Source organism: Lagopus muta, chromosome Z, assembly GCF_023343835.1.
Source record: "Lagopus muta isolate bLagMut1 chromosome Z, bLagMut1 primary, whole genome shotgun sequence".
Classification (NCBI taxonomy): Eukaryota; Metazoa; Chordata; class Aves; order Galliformes; family Phasianidae; genus Lagopus; species Lagopus muta.
This window is the reverse complement of record NC_064472.1, coordinates 34,826,424-34,850,368: the sequence shown is the minus strand read 5'-3', so window position 1 is coordinate 34,850,368 and position 23,945 is coordinate 34,826,424. Positions and strand designations below refer to the sequence as shown.

Here is a 23,945-nt window from a genome sequence, read left to right as displayed (position 1 = left end):
TAAATGCAAGTATTGCAAGAAAAAAAAAATAAAAAAATAAAAAATCAGATGCTGCTACCAACACACATTACCTCCTGACAGGTAGTTCCAATTTAGTTTGAACCGCCACAATCACACTTCTTGATATGCACTATTCTGACAAATACGAAAGCATCTCTGATTCTGCATGTATAGCAGGTTTCTCTTTCCCACATCCCATGAAAGTGTAGACTGGGCTAACCTAAACATTTACCCAAAGATTTATTTTATTGTTTTGATCTGAATAACCTTTGCATTTCACATGTGGGAAGAAGTTTGGGTCAACTGCCCTAACTTGGATTCTGAGAAAGAAGAATCTCTGCCTCCGTGAGGCTTTTCATTATGAAAATTAGTGCCAAATGATCAGGTTGTCTCCACGTGAGTCTGAGGTCATTACAGAATCATGACACACCATCAAAATAGTAGGAGATCACTAGAGGAGAGAGTAAAAATCATCCTTCTGAATGCAACTACTCTCAGTTTTTGGCATGAAAACACAAGAAAGGGAAAAATTACTTCAAGTCTTGCATTATTATAAAGTTAGAATATATACCTATGGGAACAAACTGCTTTCATGGAAACAGGGTGATTAAAGCTTTACATTTTGGAAATCCTTGTATATGTTAAAAGCAATAATAAAGCTCCTAGAAGCAAAGAAAAGTGGTCTTACATTTACTCGTAGTAATGCTCAACTCAAACCTATGCTGAGCTGATTATCCTGATTACAAACAAGAAAAAGGAGTACCTACCATTGTAGTTTTTTTTTAATGCTTTTTTTAAAACAAACACTGAATCTCCATTACATTACTGTAATCACAATTACATTTACAGAATCACAGACTGACCAGGGTTGGAAGGGACCTCAAGGATCATGAATCTCCAACCCCCCAGCCACAGGCAGGGCCACCAACCTCCCCATTTAATACCAGACCAGGCTGCCCAGGGCCCCATCCAACCTGGCCTTGAACACCTCCAGGGATGGGGCACCCACAACCTCTCTGGGCAGCCTTTTCCAGCACCTCACCGCTCTCTCTGTAAAGAACTTCCCCCTGACATCCAAATTCAATCTTCCCTCCCTCAGCTTAAAACCATTTCCCATTGTCCTACAGTTATCTACCTTTTCAAAGGGTTGATTCCACTCCTGTTTGTAGGCTCCCTACATTCCTCATTCTTTGTACAAGCAGGAAGATAACATTAAGTGCTTGCTTAAGAAAACACAGGAAAAGAAAATCTGGCTAACAATAATCACAGGTGTTATATTCCAACGTCTTGTATACTACCCAGAAGAATCTGTTTATATGCACATTGAGTAGTTTTTGTTGAAAAAAGGAGAATTGTTTAATTTATTCTGGATTGATGATTTCTGTTTCTAAAGCCTGAAACACATAGAACAATACAATCAACATTAGCTTTCAAAAAGGTTCTACTTAAAATTTAGGTATTGAATAAATTATTTTTGTAAGAAACATCATCGTTTTAATACATGAGAAACTGAAGTAGTCTAGAAACAAAAGAGAAACTGACCGGTCTAGTCTCTTTGTCCACTCTGAGTGAAATGCAGAGGGTAGACAAACAAAAAGAATGGAGAAAAAAAGCTGAATTAGAAATTTAGAAGTCTTGTTTGTTACTAACTTGTTAGAAGCAAGATTTGGTAGTGTTTTAGATGACTTTTAGCTTCATCTTGAATGCTAAGAGAATATTATCCTAAATGTATTCTTGATTTATGTCCATTCCTTCTGATGGATGTGGGAGTATAAATTTGAAAGGTAAAAAAATATTATGAAAAATAGGGATAAAGTCATCAAATGATGCCTTCCAATCCTTTGAAGTGTGATGTAAACTGCACACACATAGGTAATGAATATAAAGGTGGAAAAAAACTTCAATTACTTACCATATAATAACCTGGCAAGAGCTTCTGAAGAAACTCAGCCTCTTTGTGCTGAACTGTTTTGATGATGAACTCGTCATCACTAGTTACAAAAAATAAGGACCCACTGGCACCTGGATTGGACAATTCAATTAAAGGCTCACTGCAGATTGAATACTGGAAGAAACAAAAAAGTTTTTTAATGCCAGTGCATGCATTACTTAAGTAGAAGTTTAATACAAAGAATTGCAGCTGCAAATAAACACAGAGGAGTTGTGGAGCTCCATCCCTTGGGCCTCAACAGCAAAAACACTACTACCCAGTACAGCAGACTGGGTCACAGTAATTTGAGGACATATGGGACAGTTGTGGAAGCAGGACAACTTTCCTCTCCATGAAGCACTGCACCAAATAAATTCTCAAGGCAATGAACTGAGTGAGCAAGACAGAAACAATCCACACTCGCACCATCAGCACTGCAAACCTGTGAACCTCATGATGATATTTTCTTTTCAACTGTTCACTTTTCACAGACATTTATTTATGACGCACATGTTGGAAGCGCATCAGAAAAAGACACAAGAAGTACAAGTGTTGTACAACTCTCAAATGAGTAATTCATATCCTGTGCAACTAGGGCTGATACTCTTAGAATAATCATCTCAGTATAACTGCTAATGTAGTTTTCTGATAATATGCCTGCTTGAAACAGGATAACTAAACAACAGCAAGAAGGAAAAATGCATTTCTGGAGGACCATTATATTGAAGGTTTAGACAGGCTTTCTCTTCACAGAGGTTCAGTAATACTTATGATCACATTAAGGAGGAATAATAACTAACAAGTATTCTTCACTAGTAGAACCAGACCTCACACAGATGCTAATGCACATTTATTGACCTTCATTAATTTACAGTTTACACTGCGTTCAAAGTAAGTGGAGAAAAGACACTAAGCTCCAAAACCATAGAGAAATCTGTTTACATAAAACTCAAGAGCTTATTTGAAATATAGTAACATTAAGCTTTCATTCACACACACTTTCCTTCTGTTATACATCAGCAGCTTTATGCATTTGCAAACCTCACATGCAGTGCAATAATTTTAAGGCTTCAGTCTTTGAAAGAAAAAAAATTACACAGGACCTAAATTATGAGCATTGTAAGCACCAGGAAATTATTCTTAGCAGCAGGTCTTCTGCTCTTATCATAACAAAAAGAATAACTGCTTCAATAACAAAGTAAACTTGGCTTACTGGGTCAGCACATGAGATGAGCTAAGGAATTCCATGGTGGAAAAAAGTAGAAAAATTTTTACTTGCTGAAAACTGCTTTTCATTAAATTTAACCAGAATCTAGCCAATGATTTAAGAGAGTCGTGACTGATATACAAAAATGTAGCAAATGTTTTGTTTTGTTTTTTTGACACTTGAGCTGAAGAAGTGTACTTCCCATATGCTCAAACCCTGTGCATTTTCTTGTAGTGGTGCTGGTTGAGGCTTTTCATGTTCTTGGAATTTTTATGCCATTACAAATGCATGCCATAAAAATTTTGCCTATTCCTTTCTCTAATTTTCTGTTTGCTCAGCTCCAATTAATGATGAGCTTTTGTTGGCTGCAGAGGTCTAACAATAGAACAGCACTACTAATCTCTAATGCTACACAGGCCTTCAGAGCAAAACACTGGTTGTATTACAGCCCCTGAATCTTTCCTGGCAAAATATACAAAGCTTCACCAACAAATTTCAAACCAATTATCTTTAACATTAAACACAGTTTCAAAAACACAGTAAGAAAGAGCTAGAAACCTACACTATATGCTTGTTATTTTACAGTTAATTCCTGTAAAATAAAAGCCTAAAGATCAATTTTCTTTAAACTGCTGGTGACCAAGTGAAATAGAAAACTGAAAACTACCAAACCTCCCCCAAACCACAGCATTTAAGAATCAAGAATTCCCACTTAAAGGTAAAATTGTATACCTCTGTCACTGGAAATCAGACATGTAAGCCTACTTACGCTTGCTGTAACTTATCCTCTCCTTATTTTACTCTATTCTCTCTTTCTCCCTTCCCTGTTGAATCATCAGTTTGCATGCTCTTATAGCAAAGTGTCATTTTAGACATTAGAGAAGATTTATGATCATGACATGACAGATCCAGATTTCACAATAATAAGTAGGACTACTCAGTCAGAATCCCTAGACATACTACTGAGAGGAATTCTGTGGTAACAACCAATTGGGAACAGAGTCCCACACTAAGTTTTGTTCTCTGATTACAGTATGCCACTGATCATGTCTGCCTCTGGGCCACAATGGACTACAACCTGCTCTGGTTGCAATGTGATGCCTGTTTAGAGTGAGAAACAACAAAAACGGATTGCTTGCAGATTAAGTAGAAATCCAATGGATGCCTGCATCACTTACAACAACACAATGAAATTCCAAATGTATTTTAAAAAAATTGAAGGAAATCTACTTTTGTATTGTTAAGAAGAGATGTGGTACAGTATTGAAACTACTCAACTCTCAACTCTCTGGAGTACTGTGTTCAACCTTCAATTACTCTAGAAAAAGAGGAACCTGCAGCAACAGGGGAAGAAACGTCCCAGACACACTGTCCCAGACACACTTCCCCCAAAAAGTGGCACAGAAAAGCTTCATTCTTTTCTTTCACCAGAAATAAGAGTTTCTCAACAGCTGCCCAAATTGAAAGTTTGGAAATAAATAAGAAAAAAAAATGCATTTCCACAATGGCTACATGGAAACTGGAAACAAGATATCAGTTTAATTCAGCTTTTGCTTGCGTTTGACCACTGGAACGCTTTCTCCATTTCTAGCTCCTCAGACAGGCTCCTTTTCCGTGGTGTGTTTAGCTGTTTAGAGGATAAAAATAATCTAAATCAAGTTGCCTACACTGGAAACTTCCAACACCAATCAGTAATCTGTGATTTTACCGCTGAGCAGGTGACACAAATTTCCATCAACAGCTAGTATAGCCTTCCTGTAATCTTTAATTTAGACTACTGCAGATACTTCTTCAGGTGGAATAAAAGTCACAGGTGACAGGATTTACAAATTACAGTCTTTACTAGAAGCTGTCAACACAGCCTGAATGCTTGGTCTTTCTCGAGGTCCAGAAAAGGAAATAGAACATTTTACATAAAAACACCTTCATAAAACTCCATCCCAACAGCATTTCCCAGCAGATAACATCTGTAATTCAAAGGAATTACCTGTTCTTACACATACAATTCCATACACAGTGCTACAAAATCAAAATCACACACTTGTGTTCAACATAAATAAAAGCAAGGACAGCTATATTTTTCTTCTAAGTTCACTGCCTAAAAAGCAAAAAAAAAAAAAAAAAAAAAAAAGCTTATGCTGTACTCAAACACAAAGTCTGTGAAGTAATATATTTAGTAATATTCCAATGCCATTTTAACTTACTATTTTTTATTCAGTGAAACCATCAAATTCTTCTGATTGCAAAAACTCAGCTACCACTTATAATAAAAAAATATTAAAAAACATGTTCTAGAGATTTTAACAATAAAACTGATGTCCAAAACTGCTAACTTGCACAGGGGCTCTACTTTGTCATGTGGATCAGCATGAGACAGACTGGACATGAGAGAAACATCCAGCTCCCCCTTTTCACTCCGTCGTTCCGAAAGCAGGAGAAGCAAAGTAAGCAGACCCTTGTCTCTGGCAGTGCACGAAGTGGTTCTAACAAATAAAGCCTGCTCTTATGATGACAGCAAATATATCACATTTTTTCTCATGTAAACAGCTGAATATTGAAGATTTAGACTTCCAAGTATACAATATAGATATAAAAAGAATATACTCTAAAAGTCTTAGGCCTCCACTTCAATTTTCTCAAGTTTAAGTGGGAATGTTTGCAGACAAACACAACTAATGAAGACAATAACACAAAAACATGTATATGCTGCATAATCAATACAGAAGTTCTGAACACAATCTTTAAAAACAATGTGCTGGATAACTCTTACTCTAGTTAATTGACTAGTTAGGCATGATTTTTTAAGCAATTGTCTCAAAGATGAAAAACTAAGATTCTCATAAAACTGTAAAAATATTCACTAGTAATTAAATACCACACATACAAAGTTCACTATCTGTTTGAGCACCAAAGCATCTTCCTCTGCACAAAACTAGTGCAAATTATTTGTAACTCAAAGGAAAAATGCAAGCTCTTACCAAGTAATCATCAGGCTTGATACCGAAAAGCTCTCTGAAATATCGGAAGGCAAGAGGTGCATACGTCTTAAATCTGAAGTCAGGGTAATGATGAGCAGGAGTGAGATTGCTCCCTTCACTGTAAACAAAAACAAAAATAGAACAAACCCAGTTATTACTGAGCCATTTTTAGCCACCTCCTGCAAAGCTTACCATTAATGTAAAGCCACCTAACTCAATCACTGGCCTTACTAGAGTCGTACATACAGAAAAATCTGCGCACCAGCATTGATCAGTGTCACAGAAATGTCCGTGAGATACACAGTATCACCAGCAAACTCCTTTCTCTCTCCTTTTGTGCTGTAAGTCTTTTCACCACCCACTTCCACATTCATAAAGATCATATTTAAACTAAAGCTACAGCTTATCACCTCCCTTTTAGGAGCTAATAGCTTTGAGACAGAAAGGAAAACTGTGGTGAACTGAACTGGTTCACAAGGGATTCAGACAGAGATACTAAAGACACTAAAATTGCAAAACAGGTTGGAAGGTACTAAAATGAGAGAGCATAGAAGTACACTACAGCACAACAAAGAGGGCAGGAACTATGCAAAGCAGAGGGAAGTAGGTCTACCAATTTTTTTGTGTGTGCCAGCAAGCTTTTATTAGTTCAGCATTATTTATGAAATGGCATCCTCAGCACATTTTCTGCAGGCTAAATGCAGTTACACTATCTCACCCTTCCTTGCCAGTACAGTGCAAAACTGAAAAGCCTCCCTAAACTTTAGGTGGTTTTCTGTTCCTTCATCTGTCCCATCATGTATTTTATCCTACCTCAGTCTAAACCACTGCTGGTTTATATGCTCAGTTAATTAGGAACATGAGCTATATACAGAGTGGGGAATTATTGAAAATGGTATTCAGTTACACATTAGATATTGATTCAAACCAGAAGATCCACAAAGAAAGACTGTTGAGCAGGCCAGTCCGGAAGCCAGTCTTTCTCAAAGAAGCAGATAAAAAGAATGTAACCCTTGTGACAATTTTCCTTAATTTACGTCAACACTCCCTCTGTACTCCCATGATGCAGTTGTATGAGTATTGAGATGAACATTACACTATTTATAGCGTATATATTTATAAGCTGAAGGAAAAGGCTGGCAGGAAGATGCTATACAAAAAAAATCTGTCTGTGGTTTCCTTCATGTTGGAAATTAAAAGAAGGCTTTAAACAGTGCAATGAAGTTCTACGCTATAATTTCAAAGCTAGGAAGAATAGCGTTAAGATAAAGTTTGTTCAATCTGTGCGTAGATTGATAAATATTTGAATATAAAATTCGTAAGACCAGACATAGTGGTGAATACCAGCTCTTCTGACACTGCTTTAGACATTTACCCTAACTAAATTATTCAGAAATGCAGTATGTACCTACATGCTTGATAGTAGCTGTATACAAAGTATACAAAAAAAAAAAAAAAAAGAATATAATAAAGAAAATATGAAGAAAGAGTGTTAAGCAGATTTTCTATAGAGACTGATTTAGGTATCATAAATCTCTAATCAAACCTGTCACCCACAATAATTAACAGCAACCTAATTACAGAAGTCTCCCCAACCCATTTAGCTACCCCAGCATGCAAACCACCAATAAAACTAAACTGCTGCTAATTAAGTAGTATAAGCCAAACAAAAAGCTTTCTCAGGCTCCAGAAAGGCACATACTTCAGATTCTGGAATATGAGACCAAAGAAGAAAAAAAAACCACCCTGCCTCTGGCTGGAAACCACACTTCAAAAGATGTCTGTAGATGACGAAAGAGGTATACAAAGATATCAGAATAGTAGTGTTTTTCAACTGCTAAACCATATAGCTAACAGCTAGTAAATGCTGCTACCTCGGTTGCTCATTTTTTAGTCCTTCATACAATGACTCTAAGGAATTAAAATAAACTCCATTTATAGTTTATTATTATGAAGTAAAAAAGTCAATAAGTTAACAGTTTGAACTTAGTACTTTTCCCTCTACTTAAGCTTGCTTAATGCTTTTTCTTTCAGCATGCCAGTCTTAGCTGAAATGAAGTTTTACATACATACCCAGCTACCTCACTGCATTTTTCTGCAGTATAGGAATGTCTCAGGGTAATACGTAGCCATACTGTGAACTTTTCCAGTGCCTCACCTCTCTGATTATAAAGAACTTTTCCCTTACATCCAATCTAAATCTCTCTTTCTTTAGTTTGAAACTATTTCCCACTTGTCCTACCACAACAGATCCTGCTGAAGTCTGTCCCTTTCTTCTCTTATAGCCCCTTTCTTAAAGCAACCTGACAGGCTGCTATTAGGTCCCCCCAGAGTGTTCTATTCTCCAGGCTAAACAGCCCCAGCTCTTTCAGCCTATTCTCTGGGAGCCTGGGGCCACGTCACACCACTGTCAGAAGAGCTAATCATCTAAACTTTATAATGAAACCTTACCTTTTAGAACACACTTTTACAGACCTGTTTCCTGCAGCCATAACGCCATTCATTATTTTGTGAAAGTGTGGCAAAAGATTATGCATCCCTACTCTGCTAGCATGACCCATTGTTGAAACCTCACTAGGGCCGAAATGAAGACAGAAGATATTCTCTGAGAATATCACAGCCATTTCATAAGTGCAGTATGTAGAAAAAGGATCACTAGTTAAAACTAAAATTGCTCCTAAGCTGGACAGCAGTACACAGTACATGGAGATTTATTCCAGAACATATGGAAAATAAAGTAATTATTTTTGAACAGCACATACACAGAGAACAACGCACTGAAGCTGCAGTGAGCATACAAGGACAATAGCACCAAACGGACTTACTAGTTTAATCAGAAACCATAACAAGTGTTCACAGTATGCAGGATCCAGACCCTGAAAATACAGACTATTAGCAAGGGAAATACACAAGACTGATTAACAACTTGCTGCAAAATATCGAAGTCACAGCTGTGCTTAGCAGCGGCCTGCATCTCAGAAGGCCAGAAGAGATGAAGCCTTTCTCCAAATGCTCTGCATTTCTGAAGCTGCATATGACTGAGTAGCGAAAGTTAGCTGATGGAGTGGAGTTCAGCTCACCAAGCATCACCATAGAAAACGTGCCTCCTCAGTCTGTGTCTGCTGGATTTGCTCAGCAAGGTGCTCGCGCTCCCAGCTCACATGTGGCTGCACAGCCTAGTGACTAGCTCAAGTCATCGCTGCCTGAAACTGTGAGGCATGTTAGCTCAGCACCAGGCCCCACCAAGGCCACACAGCTCTGAGCTGGCCCCACATTTGAATCAAACAGCTCTAAGGGTACTTCCACATCCAGAACATGCAAACGGCCAATTTGGGAACAAAATGTGACACCAAGACATGAACTGGTTCACCTCACTAAGGAGGTCAGGGCACAAAGCACAATGCAGGAAGATGAGAAAAAGCCTCACACACCTGAATTAATAGACAGAGGAGGGAAGAGGGAACACTGGCAGGATGCAGAACTTTCCCACAAATCCTATAGCCACTGCTGCAATAGATAAGCTCCAGATAGGAACCTCCTGGCTGGATTTTCGAAGCAGCATTTAAAAACAGTTTCCCATGTAATTTCAACCTATGGAGGGAGTTAGGCTGATACTCCAGTTACTGTACTTCCAAAATCAACTGGGTCACTTGCACACTGCTTTTTTTTTTTTTTTTGGCACAAAGTGAACATTTACATAGTACCATTTACACTCAGTCCTAACTGTAGCTCTAAATACACCTTCTTATAGCATCCCCTATTAATATTCACTTAACCCCAAAAGGAACATTTTTATACTCCTTAGGAAAAGGAAAAACGGCAAATGGTCGATGCGGACAATGAGAAGGTAACAGAAGCATCTCCCCATTTCCACAGCTGCAATAACGCACAAACAAAAGCAAGCAATTCTGCAGTTCAAATTCACTCCTGCAAAGATACCTACACTTTACTGAGAACTGCTTCCTGAAACAAAGATGTAAGTAGATCTAGGATAAACTATGACCCAATTTAACCCTGTTACAAAGTAACTCTGGACCAGGCATAACCTGCAATCCGTGGGTTAATCCAGATTTACAACAGCTCCCACAATAAGCAGCACAGTTACGTTCAGTATTATCTGTGCCCTTTTAGGGAAAAAACAGTTTTCTCCCTCCTTCACAAACTCTGAACACAGCAGGAAGTTATTTTCCTATTGTCAACAGAGCTGAACTACAGACAGAACTTAGGTTTACATCAGGGCCCAGTGACACGCAGAAACTAATTTTCTTATCTCACTTAACAAATTTATGATCAACTGTAAACTGCTTCTCCCCCAGAAGGGCACAGGTAATACTATTTTGCTCGCTGGAGCACAGGCTGTTGTTTCGCTGCACTTCTACTACCTCAGATCTATTTTGTTCTCATTACTACAATAGTGCTCATGTTCTGTGCTCACAGGCACCAGGTTTCTTCAACAGCAAAAACTGTCCTCTCACCTCTGACTATATCACACCTGCTAGATCTGGACGAGGCCATGGAAATTCAGTTAATACCCTGCTTGGAGTTGCAGCTAAATTATGTGTACTCAGAGCAAGAAGAAAAATGTAGTTTCTTGTTCAGTAATTGACTACTTCAAGCTTCACACTTGCTACATTGCCTTGCCAGGTTCTTTTCCAGGTGCAGTTACTGGGCAAAAGCATTGCTTCACCTCAGCTTGTTCCTGGATACTCACTATCTCTCAGACAGTAGTGAGTCCACGGAGTCTGCCGGTATAACTAATTTCATCTTAGTTCACTCAACCCAGCCCAAAGGTAGGAGGGAAAAAAAAAGTAAAAACCTAAACATTTAGAGGACACAGAGCTCATTTTCCATAAGCTGCATTTAAATAGTGACTTCTATAATATTGTCTTCAAATGTGAATACTGTCCTAGGAAAGTGTGAAGAGCACCTGAACCACACGTCTGGAGCTCAGCCTCCCACAGAAGGGACATGAGGCCTCAGCTTTTTATCTCGAGCTGTAGTAGCAAAGTCAGCTGTAGACAGGACTTAGAAGTTATCCACACAATTACAAGACCCAATATACTAATAGCCAGAAAGACTGAAGTCTGTAACACTAAATTATTATAACTCATTTAACACTATATTATGATTTATACAAGTTAATAGCACTTCAGATGGAAAAGATTTAGACAAAGGTGCAAGTTAAATAAAGACAAGAGAAGGACTTGAAATATGGAATTTTTTCGTCAGTTTAAGAAGTGAAACATCATGATTTAAGAGACTTCTATGGATAGCCAACTTCTGGTTTCACAGAGTGTTACCAGCAAGGCTCTACATAGAAAGGCTCTTTGTTACAGTCAAGATGAGTCAATGTATTATGAGTCACTGTATTATGTACTGCTGCTTACTAGACTGCTACACAACAACAAGAAGTCAGATCACTGGCTGCTCTAGGCATTTCTTTCATTTACATCATTTTCTTCATGCTCTTATTTTTTGTGTTTTTTTTTTTTTTTTTTTTTTTTTTTTAAGATAACTGTTGAGAAAGGTGCTATTAAAGCTTTTAGAATCATTTGTTAGTACAAATAGGCTATTGCTTTTGCCTTTGTTCTCTTTTTCAGCCAGAAGTAATCTCTCCTAGTCCTCCCTTAAAAACATAACCAAATACAAAACTGTAATTTCTAAGTGCCCAAGGATGCAAATTTCACAAGGTCTGTGATGCTAATGACTACAAACCATTTTATTTAACTTGATCTCACATGTTAAAAGAACAGATTTTTTTTGCCTGAAGTTGCGCTACATCATGAAACACTTTTAACATGTATGTTTTATTTTGTTTCACAAACAACAAAACAGTCACACGAACTACTGTAGAACCCTGCATAATGGAACCCTGCATAACTATCACAGTTGGACACTTTGCAAATATGATGGTTCAATCTATTTTCAAAAAAAAAAAAAAGTGTAAATTTTTTTTACATGCTATACAAACTTCTCAGTTTTAAGTTGTAGTTTGTTTTTATTTTTATGAACAAGTGAAAAATTGTGGTTACACTGGATAAGTACACAGGTAACAAATCTATATCTAATCACCAAGAGAATGATCATGAACCTTACAGTTGGCACCACAGAATCACAGAATTGTAGGGGTTGGAAGGGACCTCCAGAGATCACTGACTCCAACCCCCCTGCCAAAGCAGGTTCCCTACAGCAGGTCGCACAGGTAGGCATCCAGGCAGGTCTGGAACATCTCCAGAGAAGGAGACTCCACCACCTCCCTGGGCAGCCTGTTCCAGTGCTCCGTCACCTCACTGTAAAGAAGTTCTTGCGCATGTTTGTGCGGAACTTCCTATGCTCCAGTTTCCAGCCGTTTCCCCTTGTCCTGTCACCATTCACCACTGAAAAGAGTCCGGCCTCGCCATTCTGCCCCCCACACCTCAGATATTTATAGACCTGGATCAGGTCCCCTCTCAGTCTCCTTTTCAGAACAGACCCAGTTCACTCAGCCTTTCTTCATAGGAGAGATGCTCCAGGCCCTTCACCATCCAGGCCCTTCACCATCTTCACCAGAACGCGATATGGATACTCCCAAGTCCTCTGAATAGAGAATGCAATTAAATGCTTCTTTTCACATAAGAAATACAGTGTCTTTCTCTTGAAAGATCTCTCAGTTCAGAGGAAATTAGGAACTTAAACTACCAAATTTACATCAGGAGAGATCAATTTCAGAAGTACCTACCTGCAATTATTCTGAACACTGTCAATTCCTCTTCCCATTTATTAACACTAATAATCTCCAAGCACTGATATAAGCATCCAAAAGAAGAAAGACAGAGAGCTGTTAGAGTGGGCCTAGAGGGGGACCACAAAAATGACCAGAGGGCTGGAGCACCTCCCCTTACAAAGACAGGCTGAGAGAGCTGGGCTTGGTCAGTCTGGAAAAGAGAAGGCTGTGGGGTGATCACATTGCAGCCTTTCAGTACCTAAAGGGTGCCTATAAACAGGAGGGAAATCAACTCTTTACAAGGGGAGATAATGGCAGAACAAGAGGAAATGGTTTTAAGTTGAAGGAAGGAAGATTTAGCTTGGATATCAAGGGATAGTTCTTTACCATGAGAGTGGTGAGGTGCTGGAACAGGCTGCCCAGAGGTTGTGGATGCCCTGGTCCCAGGAGGTGTTCAAGGCCAGGTTGGATGGGGCCCTGGGCAGCTGGTCTAGTATTAGATATGGAGGATGGTGGCCTGCCTGTGGCAGAGGGGTTGGAGCTTGATGATCCTTGAGGTCCCATCCAACCTAAGCCATTTTATGATTCTATGATTCATTGAAAATTATTAGGAACAATTTATGAAGTAACATTCCAACTCCACACATGAACCAAACTTGACAACATGAAGACAGGAGCATTTTCAAGTTCCTTTGCCTCAATCTTCCAACCCAATTTCGCCATAATTGTAAAACAACTCTTATTTTAAATATTTAGGTAGAATTTCATTATGAAATTCTGCTAGAAAATAGATTGAATGGGCTTATCCTTACCTGGGTAAGAAGACACTTTCCACTACGTAGAAGTCTTGCATAAGAACATCTCTATCTGGTTTTGAAGTAAGGTTTCCTACAGTGTATCCTATTCCCAGCTGGATAGCACCTTTAATAGCTGAGGACGTAGTCTGCATAGAAAGTAAGAATTCAAGCATCAGTTAATTACAGATAAATTTCTGTTCTTATCAGTAAAATAACTTTGTAATAACAATGCCACATCCTCTTTCTTTCTCAGCCTTTAAGAGCAGAAGAAAACTTTCATCTAGAGTCAACTTCTTATCAAAAGATTTAAAGAAATACTGTGTTGTTCCAAAAGCCTATTAGACTTTCAAACCTATTCCAGGGTCTGAAACCTGTATGTGTTGCATTCTGGGAAAAAACAGTTACAAATACTATGAAAATGCACAATGTCTTCTCCAAAAGTAATGCCTCATATTTTATTATGTTTGCCCATCATCAGAGGCAGAAGTTGACAGTATGGCAGCAGAGGGTGAACCTTCTCACCAATACTCCATTACATGCTGTTGATGTGTGACAGCAGCAAAAGGGCACTCTGAAAAAATAGCATCTGACATGGAAGCGCAAATTAAGCAAAGAAAAGATGAAAGGATTGAATAAAGCAAACCACTAAAAAGGTAAATAAGTTTGACAAGAAGGGAATAACTCCCCTTTGCATGGTGTACTTTCAGTAGTTCGAAGGTACCATTTTGATGCTTGTTCTCAGATGTTATCTCTCATCCATCAAACTAGACATGGTATCAGTGAAAACCCCTTAAGTTCCATGGCCAGAATTACTGCAGCACTTGAACAAAAATATTTCGGAAGGGAGTGAAAATTACATAAGAAAAAGTTCACATATACAAAACCACACATATTTTAGTCCTCAGAACAGCACATGCCAGAGCCACCGCTTATTTTTAGAGAAGATAGAGATGTGTAGCTCCTCATTAATTAAGACTGCACACCAAGCTGAAGTTGCAATTTTGTAACAGTTCAGAACAGGCAATTTGGCAGGAACAAACAATGCTACCATTCTTCGACTGCAACTTTGATTAATAAAAAGATCTGGCTGGTGTTGTAAGAAGATTCACATTTTTCTTTCTTTGAAAGGACTCTATTCATGCACGATTAATGTCCAGCACAAGCAGCAATTATGCAACTTTGATCAAATCAATACACATGTGAATAGAGTTTGTGCTTCACATCTGGACACCCATCTTGTTCACTGTCACACTGAGGGACTACAACTGGAAAGCACAGCTGCTAACACAATACTATTGCATTTTACCAAACACAGAGGATACACCATACAAAAAAAGCCCCATACATCGGCTCAGTGACAGAGGTGGACGTTGGTGGTACGGCAGAATATCCCACCAACATTTCATAACATGCTATTGACATGTGACAGATGGCAGCAAAGTGCAAAACTGTAAGTACTATAATTACTAGAAATCATATAATATGTTGCCAAATAACTAATTCCATTAGAACGTTAAGGTCATTACAGTTTCAGTATAAATGGCTGGCAAATGGTAAATACATTTATCCTTTTAAACAGGTTTTCTTACATGTTATCTATCTATGGGACTATTAATAATAATAAATTAATACTTTAAAAAGCAAAAAACAACCACGAACAGAAAGAAATTGCACTGGATTCAGCCTTCACTTAATTTTATGAAGTTTACCCTACTCTCATTTTTCCCATTCTTAACACTCAATCAGATGTTTACTAAGGCTTCATATTCCCCACAAGCAGTCCACAAATTCAACATTCTTGCCCTTTTTAGCACATCCCAGAAATGTCATATGGAACTTAAAGGATATGAACTTTGTCCTTGTGCATCTGTTTTCCTTTTTTATAACTCATTTTATTGCAACTGAAGCTTAGCCTATGAACTTTAGAGGGCAAAGATGGTGATTCTTTTGCAAGACACCTGGCTTATTGCAGGTGCTATAAAGCACCTGCTATAATGCTCATATTCTTTTCCTCAGAAATTTCACCTCATTATCACTCTGAAAGGCAAGATTATTTTTGTTTTTTTCCACCCTTTGTAACAGTCGTATAAATAAATGTAAGTAAAACAATCCAGGTTTTCAATTTTTTTCTAATGAAATGGTAGAGCTACCTAGTTATGACAGTCCTATTTATGACATGGGGAGCAAAAGGCACCTGATAGATAAGAAACCACTGCTGATTAGCACTGTTCTGCAACTGTTTTTCCCACACAGCTACCATTAGTTCATTTCTTTTTACTATTATCTGTGAAGAAAAGACTGCTCTTATCTCTTTCACCAGCCTGTTCTACTGGGTGGTAGAACTGAATCAATGAATTGGTTGTCTACTTCACAGCTCTTTGCCTTGTGAAAACACAAGATAGTGCTCATCTCCAGTTAGCTGAAAAAAACCCTGCTTCACGAAGGAGGTCAAACTCCTCTCCATACATCAGTTCCTACAGCCTGAACAGACTATAGTTTCTTAAAAGCTCTTCAAAGCTTTAATAACACTACAATAATGTATGTTCACATTAAGTCTCATAAAACTATTACATTACCCTGAAATCAGAGTAAGTGTAAAGAACCTGAGTCTGGCAATATACCAAAAATTCCCAATGAAATCCCCACTTCCTCGATTCCTTATTTTAACTGAAACACAATACACACTGTCTAAACTGTAAACACACTTCTTAATACCATCAAAATGGCATTAAGCAATGGCATTTCAGAAAGGGGTTGGTATAGATTTGCATACAGAAGCCCTCCTGAAAGTTGCAGCCTCTCTGAAGATAAATAAATGAATAATCCCCCGGGTTCCACTTAGTCAAAATTATTCTAGATGCATGGATTTGGACAGATCCGAATTTCCTACAAGTAAACAACTGTTCTTCAGTTATACTGGTTACCACAAGTACCAGGAATCTAAACACACCACCTCTCCTCTGCAAACATAGCTTATCTTTTCCAGAACCATGAAAAGAAACTAAGTCTCCATAAATTGTGTAAATTCATAGGTCAAACCACCTGAGGACAGTGTTGTTGGAAAACAGAAAGCCTTCTCCATGCAGTACATTAAAAAAACTCTTGAACATTAAGAAATTGCTACTAGATTCAATCTGTGTGTGCAGTTATTTGGGAGTCCATTCCTTTTGCACTATATTTTTCCTGTCTTTGGGCACTTGTAGTGTCCCACTGACAGAACACTTCCAGCAACTGCTTCTGCTGAAGCGTTCAGAGGCAGCCAGACCACCTCAGCATGTCTCTGCAGCTGCCACATTTGAACTACCAGTTTCCTTTCATATTAAATTACAAAAAGGGCATGTAAAAACAGAGCAACTAGAAAACTTCAGTGATTAAACTCTTTCCTGTGTTTCTCCACAACTTGCAACTCCACTCTGTTCTTTCACTCTTTCTTAAGTTCACACTGCCTGTTTCTCTGCCAGCTGCTTGCACAGCAAGTCAGACTTCATTTAATTGGACTTCTGCCATCCACCCCATCTTTGGATTTTGTTGTGGAAGGCAGGAGTTAACAGTTACTACTAAGCTGCCCCTCTTATAGAAAAAAAAGTTTCCTTAGTCCTGCTAGTTTTCTTTGCAAAAAGCAGCTGTGACCTCCAAAGGAGAGCTCTACCCGAGGTTTTTGTTATGATAAGGCAATCTATCATAATAGGCAATAAACAAAACAAAAAGACAGGTATTTATTTGTATAATCCAGATGTAAATGGCAGTGGTGTCACAGATTTAGAAAAACACTCTGTTCTGCAGCAGAAAGTAGAAATATCCAGAGTGTATCTGCTCTTTCTGAAGGCTATCAATTACACCAGCCTATGCCACATTCTTTGGCCATTCTTTTTCTTTGCATCCTAGGACTATGCCTATGAACAAAGCAATGAAGCGTTACATGCTGTTCCACATGGTGTTCACTGTACTTTCCATATTAAAGTCATCAATAACTGTGCTACACAATATAAGCTTACACACACATTTTTTCTGACATACTGCACTGAATGCCAGTATAAAGCTAGGTCATTAAACAAGTACAACTGCTATTATTGTATTATTTTCTTTCTTTCCGAGTACAAAACATTCAGTAGTATGCTATTGAAAATGTATGTTCCAGTGCAGCTCCAGTAGGAAAGTTTCAGTGTTGGCAGAACAATTCTATCCACACACACTGGTTTTTGGATGTAAACCAATGCCAACAGTCATGCAGCAATGCTGTTAGCACATGTTTGCAAGCTCCAACAATAGGTAGCTAATTTTCTTTTTTTCAGATAAATTCCCTTTGCTCCTGGGCAAAGTGACTGATGCCACAGATAGCCAATTTTGAACAAGGCAAGGTGCTAATTGTAATACACTAAGAAGAACTGTAAAATATGTTACCATAAGAAATAATCATGCCAAACGAGTATGTATCTGGGGTAGACTGTGGATTACAAGCAGAGATTTTAGAAAACTGGTAACAGCTTCCAGAATAATAACATAAGAATACGTGTTCTGGTCTGATTTTCTTCTATACATTTCCAGTGCTTCAACAGATCTGTTCATGCCTCATTATTTCTAACACTGTACGGAATGTCAGGAAGCAGATTAAGGAACTATTATATATGACTGATTACACTGCAATGCAAAAGCTGCACGACTGTCAGCAGATTCTGATAACTGAATCAGTAAAATCTCAGGAGAAAAATAAGAGACAGTTCCATACTTATAACTGTGCCACTGTCTTGATACAGTTATGAATTCCAATATCTGTATAGTTAGGACTCTTAGCAATGATTGAGCAAGGCTTTTAACAACGTTTTAGCAATTCAAGACATCATCTTGGATCTTTAAAGTGTTCATGTGTATAGCAAATCACATTTTCTTCCATCTGAGATCCGGGTCAAAACATGACTACTGAAGGAAACTGAAGAAAAGAAGGCCTCAAGAATTCAGACAAGTAAGATATCTATCACTATTTTAGCTGAGCTAAAATTACAAAGAAACTACTGGAAGTATCTGAAGTTCCATAAACAGAACTGACAGGTCTACATGCTAACTTATTCCTAGCTTTATTTCCTCCTGGAGAAAACACAAAGTGGTTTGGCTTGGAAGGCACTTTAAACATCACCTAGTTCCACCCCCCTGCCATGGGCAAAGGCTGTCACCCACCAGCTCAGCTGCCCCATCATAGCTAGCCTTGAACACCTCCAGGAATGTGGCATCCGCATCTTCTCTGAGCATCCTGTACCAGTGACTCACTGCCCTCTGAGGAAAGAACTTCTTCATAAAAATGAAAGTTTATTTTTAACTGACTGGGATGAACTTAAAAACAGTCATTATCACAAATGTTTATAATAGCTCTTAAGACTATTCTACATGAATTGAGGACATGTTTGGAACACACTGGTAATACACAACGAAAATACCACAGAAATAAAGTTCTCAATTGTGAATAAGATTACTTCAGACCTTGGCTGGGACACAGATAATTTTCTTCATAATAACTGGTACAGTGCTGTGCTTTCAATCTGTGATGAAAACAGTCTTGTTAACACACTGAGGGTTTACACAAAGCCAAGGATTTTTCAACTTTTATGCTGCCTTACCAGTGAGAAGATGGGAGTGCACAAGGAGTGGGCAGGGGACGCAGCCAGGGCAGCTACCCCATTGCACCTAAGCTATACCCTGTACCATTTGACACTGTTCATCAATAAAAGTTGGGGTTAAAGAAGGAAAAGTGTGGGGTGGTGTTCTGAATGACAGCATTTGCATGATGAGCCACGCTATACAGGAAACAGCAGAAAAGGGAGCAAATTAGAGTCTTCAGCTCTAATTCACTCTCCAGCTGTCCAAAATCACTAGACAAAACTGCATAGCCTATCTCTACTTCAGTCAGAGCACTCAAAGCAGTATCTACATCAGCTCCAGGGTCTTCAGAAGGGTGAGTAACCCACAAGGAACAGGTGGTGAACATTTCTGCCACTGCAGAACATCTTTTCTTTTCAAACAACAGTTAAGATACAATTTGTCCCCAGATGGACAAACACTTCAGTAAACCATTATTCATGTCAACGAGCCTGACAGTACAGTGCTAAAGAAAGTAGTTTCATTTACACCAGATGTAATCTACCTTCACCTTTCTCCAAGAAAAAATGTTTTTAAACATATATAAAATAGATAAAAACTACAGTTTGCAATTATTTTCTCTCTCATTTTCTTCCATGTTTTCCTTATGAAGAAATTATTCACATTTCTTAGTAAGGGATATTTACATTTCCTTACATTTCCAGATCAAGCAAAAATATCGTTTAATATGTATTGATTTGTTAGGCTTCTTTCTCAGTGGAAATGACAAATGGAAAATGCCTCCAAAGCCAACATTTATTTAACTTTCCCCTATGAGTCACTAAATTTTACATCAGACATTTTCCATGTATTACTTTCCCTATTTGTATGCACTTGACACATTAATGTGATGAAAGCTGTATGGACATAATCCTTGCACACTATTATGAAAAATGAGTGGACATTGCAACTAGGCAAAAAGCAAAAATTACTCAGGACAAAGTGATATGAGACTGAGACATTCCCCCTTTCCACCATCATTATGTAAGGAAATAATAACCTTTCAAGCAAAGTTGTATCAGAACTTTACTTATCCACAAGGATTTCATTTGTTTTTAGCTTTACAGTAAGAGCTGGCAAACAGAAGCTAAAGAGGCACACTACAGCATTTCACTCTGGGAAAAGGCTGAAAAGTCCAAGGAAAACTTAAAAGACCAGACCACATGGCTTATAATAAAGTTGCTGCTGAGTCTTCATGTGGAACCAGTGCAGCCCACAGCAGGAGACGCAGGAGGATGACACTGACTCTTCCTTCACTAAGCCCTCTGTATTGGAAGCATGACCTTAAAGCTAAGACTATCAGCACATCTCAGGACAATTAACTCCTAGGACTGACACTAGAAATACCCTGAATCACCAAGTAAATCTTGGCATTACAAAATTTTTTATAATGTCAGTGTTTCTGAACTACGTTTTGGTTACCCATTCTATCTCTTGTTATACTCTTTATTGCTTTGTTGAACTGCTCCAGACATGCACCTCATGATGCAACTTGTTTGGCTACCAGACCAACCAATGCACCTCCTTAAAACAGCACATCACTGCTACAAATATTCCAGATCAAAGTTATATATCAGTTCCATTTTAAGAAACAGCTACACAGTTGCCCTGGAGCTGTATACGAAAGGTCAAAGCAAAGCAGAGACAAAGCCCAAACAGGCAAAATTCAAGCCAAGATGTGCAATTTGCCTGTTCTGAAATGAACAGACAAACATCATATGTTTCTCCACTTCAATTACGTTTAAACAACAAGAACAAAAAGATGGAAAGGAGGCCTCCGAGCAATAAGAATGAGTTAGCTTTCAGATCAGGCCAGGCTTGCTATGGGAGCATCTTGCCTAAGCAGTCCCACTTCCATCAAGGGATGTGGCAGATGGGAGCAGGAACTGCCCAAGCAGTAGAAAAAGAATTAGCTAAGAAACTAAGCTCTTCCCAAACCAGATTTCTGGAGAATGTATCACAGAAAGTCAAAGGACAAAAATTGTCAGCAATTTTTGCCAATACAGTAAAGCACAATTGAAGAACCTGAATAATAATAATTTTTTAAAAAAAGGAAATAAAATTGATGTGAGCAGTTAAAGATAGGTGGGTTTTAACTGCCAATAAGACTTGACCAGAAAGTGGTGCCATTGTGAAGGTTTCATAAAAATCTGGAATTAAATGGAAGATGACATGAAATGTTGCTGTCAAACACAGGTCCTGCCAGCCTCACCTCATAAACATCTTTCTACACAAATGCAGTTGCCTTCTATTAAGAAACAAAAAACCCTTCAATGGTGTTATATGGAATATCTTGCAAAGATGAGAAACAGAATAAAGTGCAAGGCTTATAAAGGATTTGCCTTATGAGAAGAAACACACAATTAAAAGCAAAACACACTATCATTAAATTCGTCATGCATCAGTTTTAGGGTTAAACTTTATTATCTTTTATTAGTATTCAGAAGCTGGAGCATAAATGACAATATGCAATAACACTTAACTATGGGGTACCCATAACACAGGATCTTGAACTGAGAACAACTGGGAGTATGAATACCAGAAAAGAAATTAAACTGCTGTAAGATCCATGTGCAAACAAACAATTGGAAGCTCAGAGGAAAGAGCAGAATTTGGAGAAGACACTGAGACCCCAGTATGATGTGGTGGATGCACTTTTCACAAAACATCAGAAGGATTGGTGTCATGGTATAAATCCTCACAAGGCTTTCTCTGGAATACTCTGAACTTAAGAGTTGAATGGGAAGAAAGTAAGGCACATAGGATGACTGAAAGGAATACAAATTCTCCTGTGCATGGACTACCAAGTTCTGCAGTCTACTCAGGCAGTTATAAGACTGCATTAATGTCCACCTTGGGCATATAGCTTTTCTACCTTTTTTAGTACTAGATGTGGAAAGTTATTAAGACTTCAGTGTTTTGAAGTCATAAGCAGAGAAACTGAAGACAATTTTTAACTAAAAAAGACAACCACACATTTTCTCAAACACTGTTTTTCTTTCATTCCTGAGAAAATTCTGAGAAAATAATCTAGAATGACATCCCAAACACTTAAAATGTCATTGCCATCAAAAGGAGAGAGGAGTGGGAAAAGAAACAGCTTACTCTTCTTGACTTTCCCAGCAATGCTGTAGGAAACACAGAGAAATAATATCTCCTGATTTATGACATATACTGTAGGAGCACATGGACCTTAATACTACATTATGGAAACATATCACTACTTCTTAGAGAATATCTGTCAAGGAAAAAGATTAAATCCAGTAACTAAAAACTGGTTTGTGTAAGCACATACATATGTCTGCATGTATATGTCTCATCTTAGTTACCAATGGTTTTTGATGGTTCTAAACAGCGCTGCTTCCAGAGAACCACTGAGAGACAACCAAAGCCAAAAACAATACTACCTACCACCAATCTCTAAATAACCTCATGTTGCCACCATGGACACATGGTATTATACCAAATACGCCACCTCTTAAACACTATTTCCTTACAAAAAAAGAAGTGCACTCTGCAGCAAACACTGAAGAGGTGTTAAAGTGAGTTTGTAGCTCAGGCATCTGGCATAAACATTCAAAGCATTCAGGAACTCGCTGTACTAAATTTCTGACAACTGTTTGTGTACAGAGGTATTTCTGTTGCTAAGAGCAAAGAACTTCCACCAATCTATCAAGAATGTATATTTTAAAACCATACTGAATTAGCTTATCATTTCACAGAAGGAATAAAATACTTTCAAATAATCCACAGAACATGCTTTGTTTGTTCTTATATTTAGTTCTGAAGTATGGTTCACTTATAGCAGGTTTAAATTATGAATATGAAAGGAAAGGCATGAAATGAAAAGGTTATAAGGTTTATTTACCTTTTTATATGTTTTCTCTTCATTTGCCTTTCCAGCAGTAACATCTCCATTTTCAGTAACAGACGACATCTAGTAAAAGAAGTTTAAGTTACAAATTAAATGCTTTGGAAAAACAAGTGTTTGGAAAAATATCATGCAATTTATTATCCATCTTTTGCTAAGTTCAAACTTTTAAGAGTATAGCAAATCACTAAGATTCATGACAGCTCATGACAATTCTCTTCCACTGAAGTTATCTTAAGCTTTCCTCTTTACCTTGCTTAAAACAATATCCCAAAGAGCAGAATGTAAATATTTTGTTTATAAGAACCTCTTTCCTTTTTATAGGGGTAGCTCAAACTGGCATGTCCTACTTTCCTACTGCAACTAAAATTTACTCTTCATTTGAAATATTAGACTTATTGCTAATTCCCTCATTACGTTTTACGCAGACTATTTCTTTGTTTGAACAAAAAGCAATATGTTTTCAAGTACAACACACTACCTATATTCCTTGCCCCATTTACTCCTGATTATTTCTTGTTCTACTACCTTTACGTACTTAAGACTCTTCAGCTCTAAGGCAAGCATCTCAGACTTCATCTATTAGGAGATACTGCAAGCAGCAACATAACATCCCAGCTCCATGCAGGCCACCAACGCATTCTGCAGCAGCCAGTTTCATCACTTTTTTACTAAAAGGGTAAATACTTTTACTATGAACATTGAACTACTGTACAACTGTCATCTACCCTATGGCCCTCCCCTAAATAAACATTTTTCCAGAAGTAAACATCCCATCTCCACCCAGGTGTGCACGCTCCAATCAAATTTGACCTCTCGTAGCCCCACTGC

General features: G+C 38.1%; 1 protein-coding gene across 5 annotated transcripts in view; it reads right to left on the bottom strand.

Moving 5' to 3' along the window:
* PIP5K1B (phosphatidylinositol-4-phosphate 5-kinase type 1 beta) overlaps window positions 1-23,945 on the bottom strand; it is a 99,911-nt gene that overhangs the window by 36,112 nt on the left and 39,854 nt on the right. For all 5 annotated transcript variants that reach the window (XM_048931685.1, XM_048931688.1, XM_048931687.1 and 2 more), the window contains 4 exons: window positions 23,112-23,180; window positions 13,631-13,761; window positions 6,116-6,233; window positions 1,913-2,065 (listed from right to left, as the gene is read on the bottom strand). In XM_048931685.1, coding sequence (XP_048787642.1) covers window positions 1,913-2,065; window positions 6,116-6,233; window positions 13,631-13,761; window positions 23,112-23,180 — 471 coding nt within the window. The remainder of the gene's footprint in view (window positions 1-1,912; window positions 2,066-6,115; window positions 6,234-13,630; window positions 13,762-23,111; window positions 23,181-23,945) is intronic.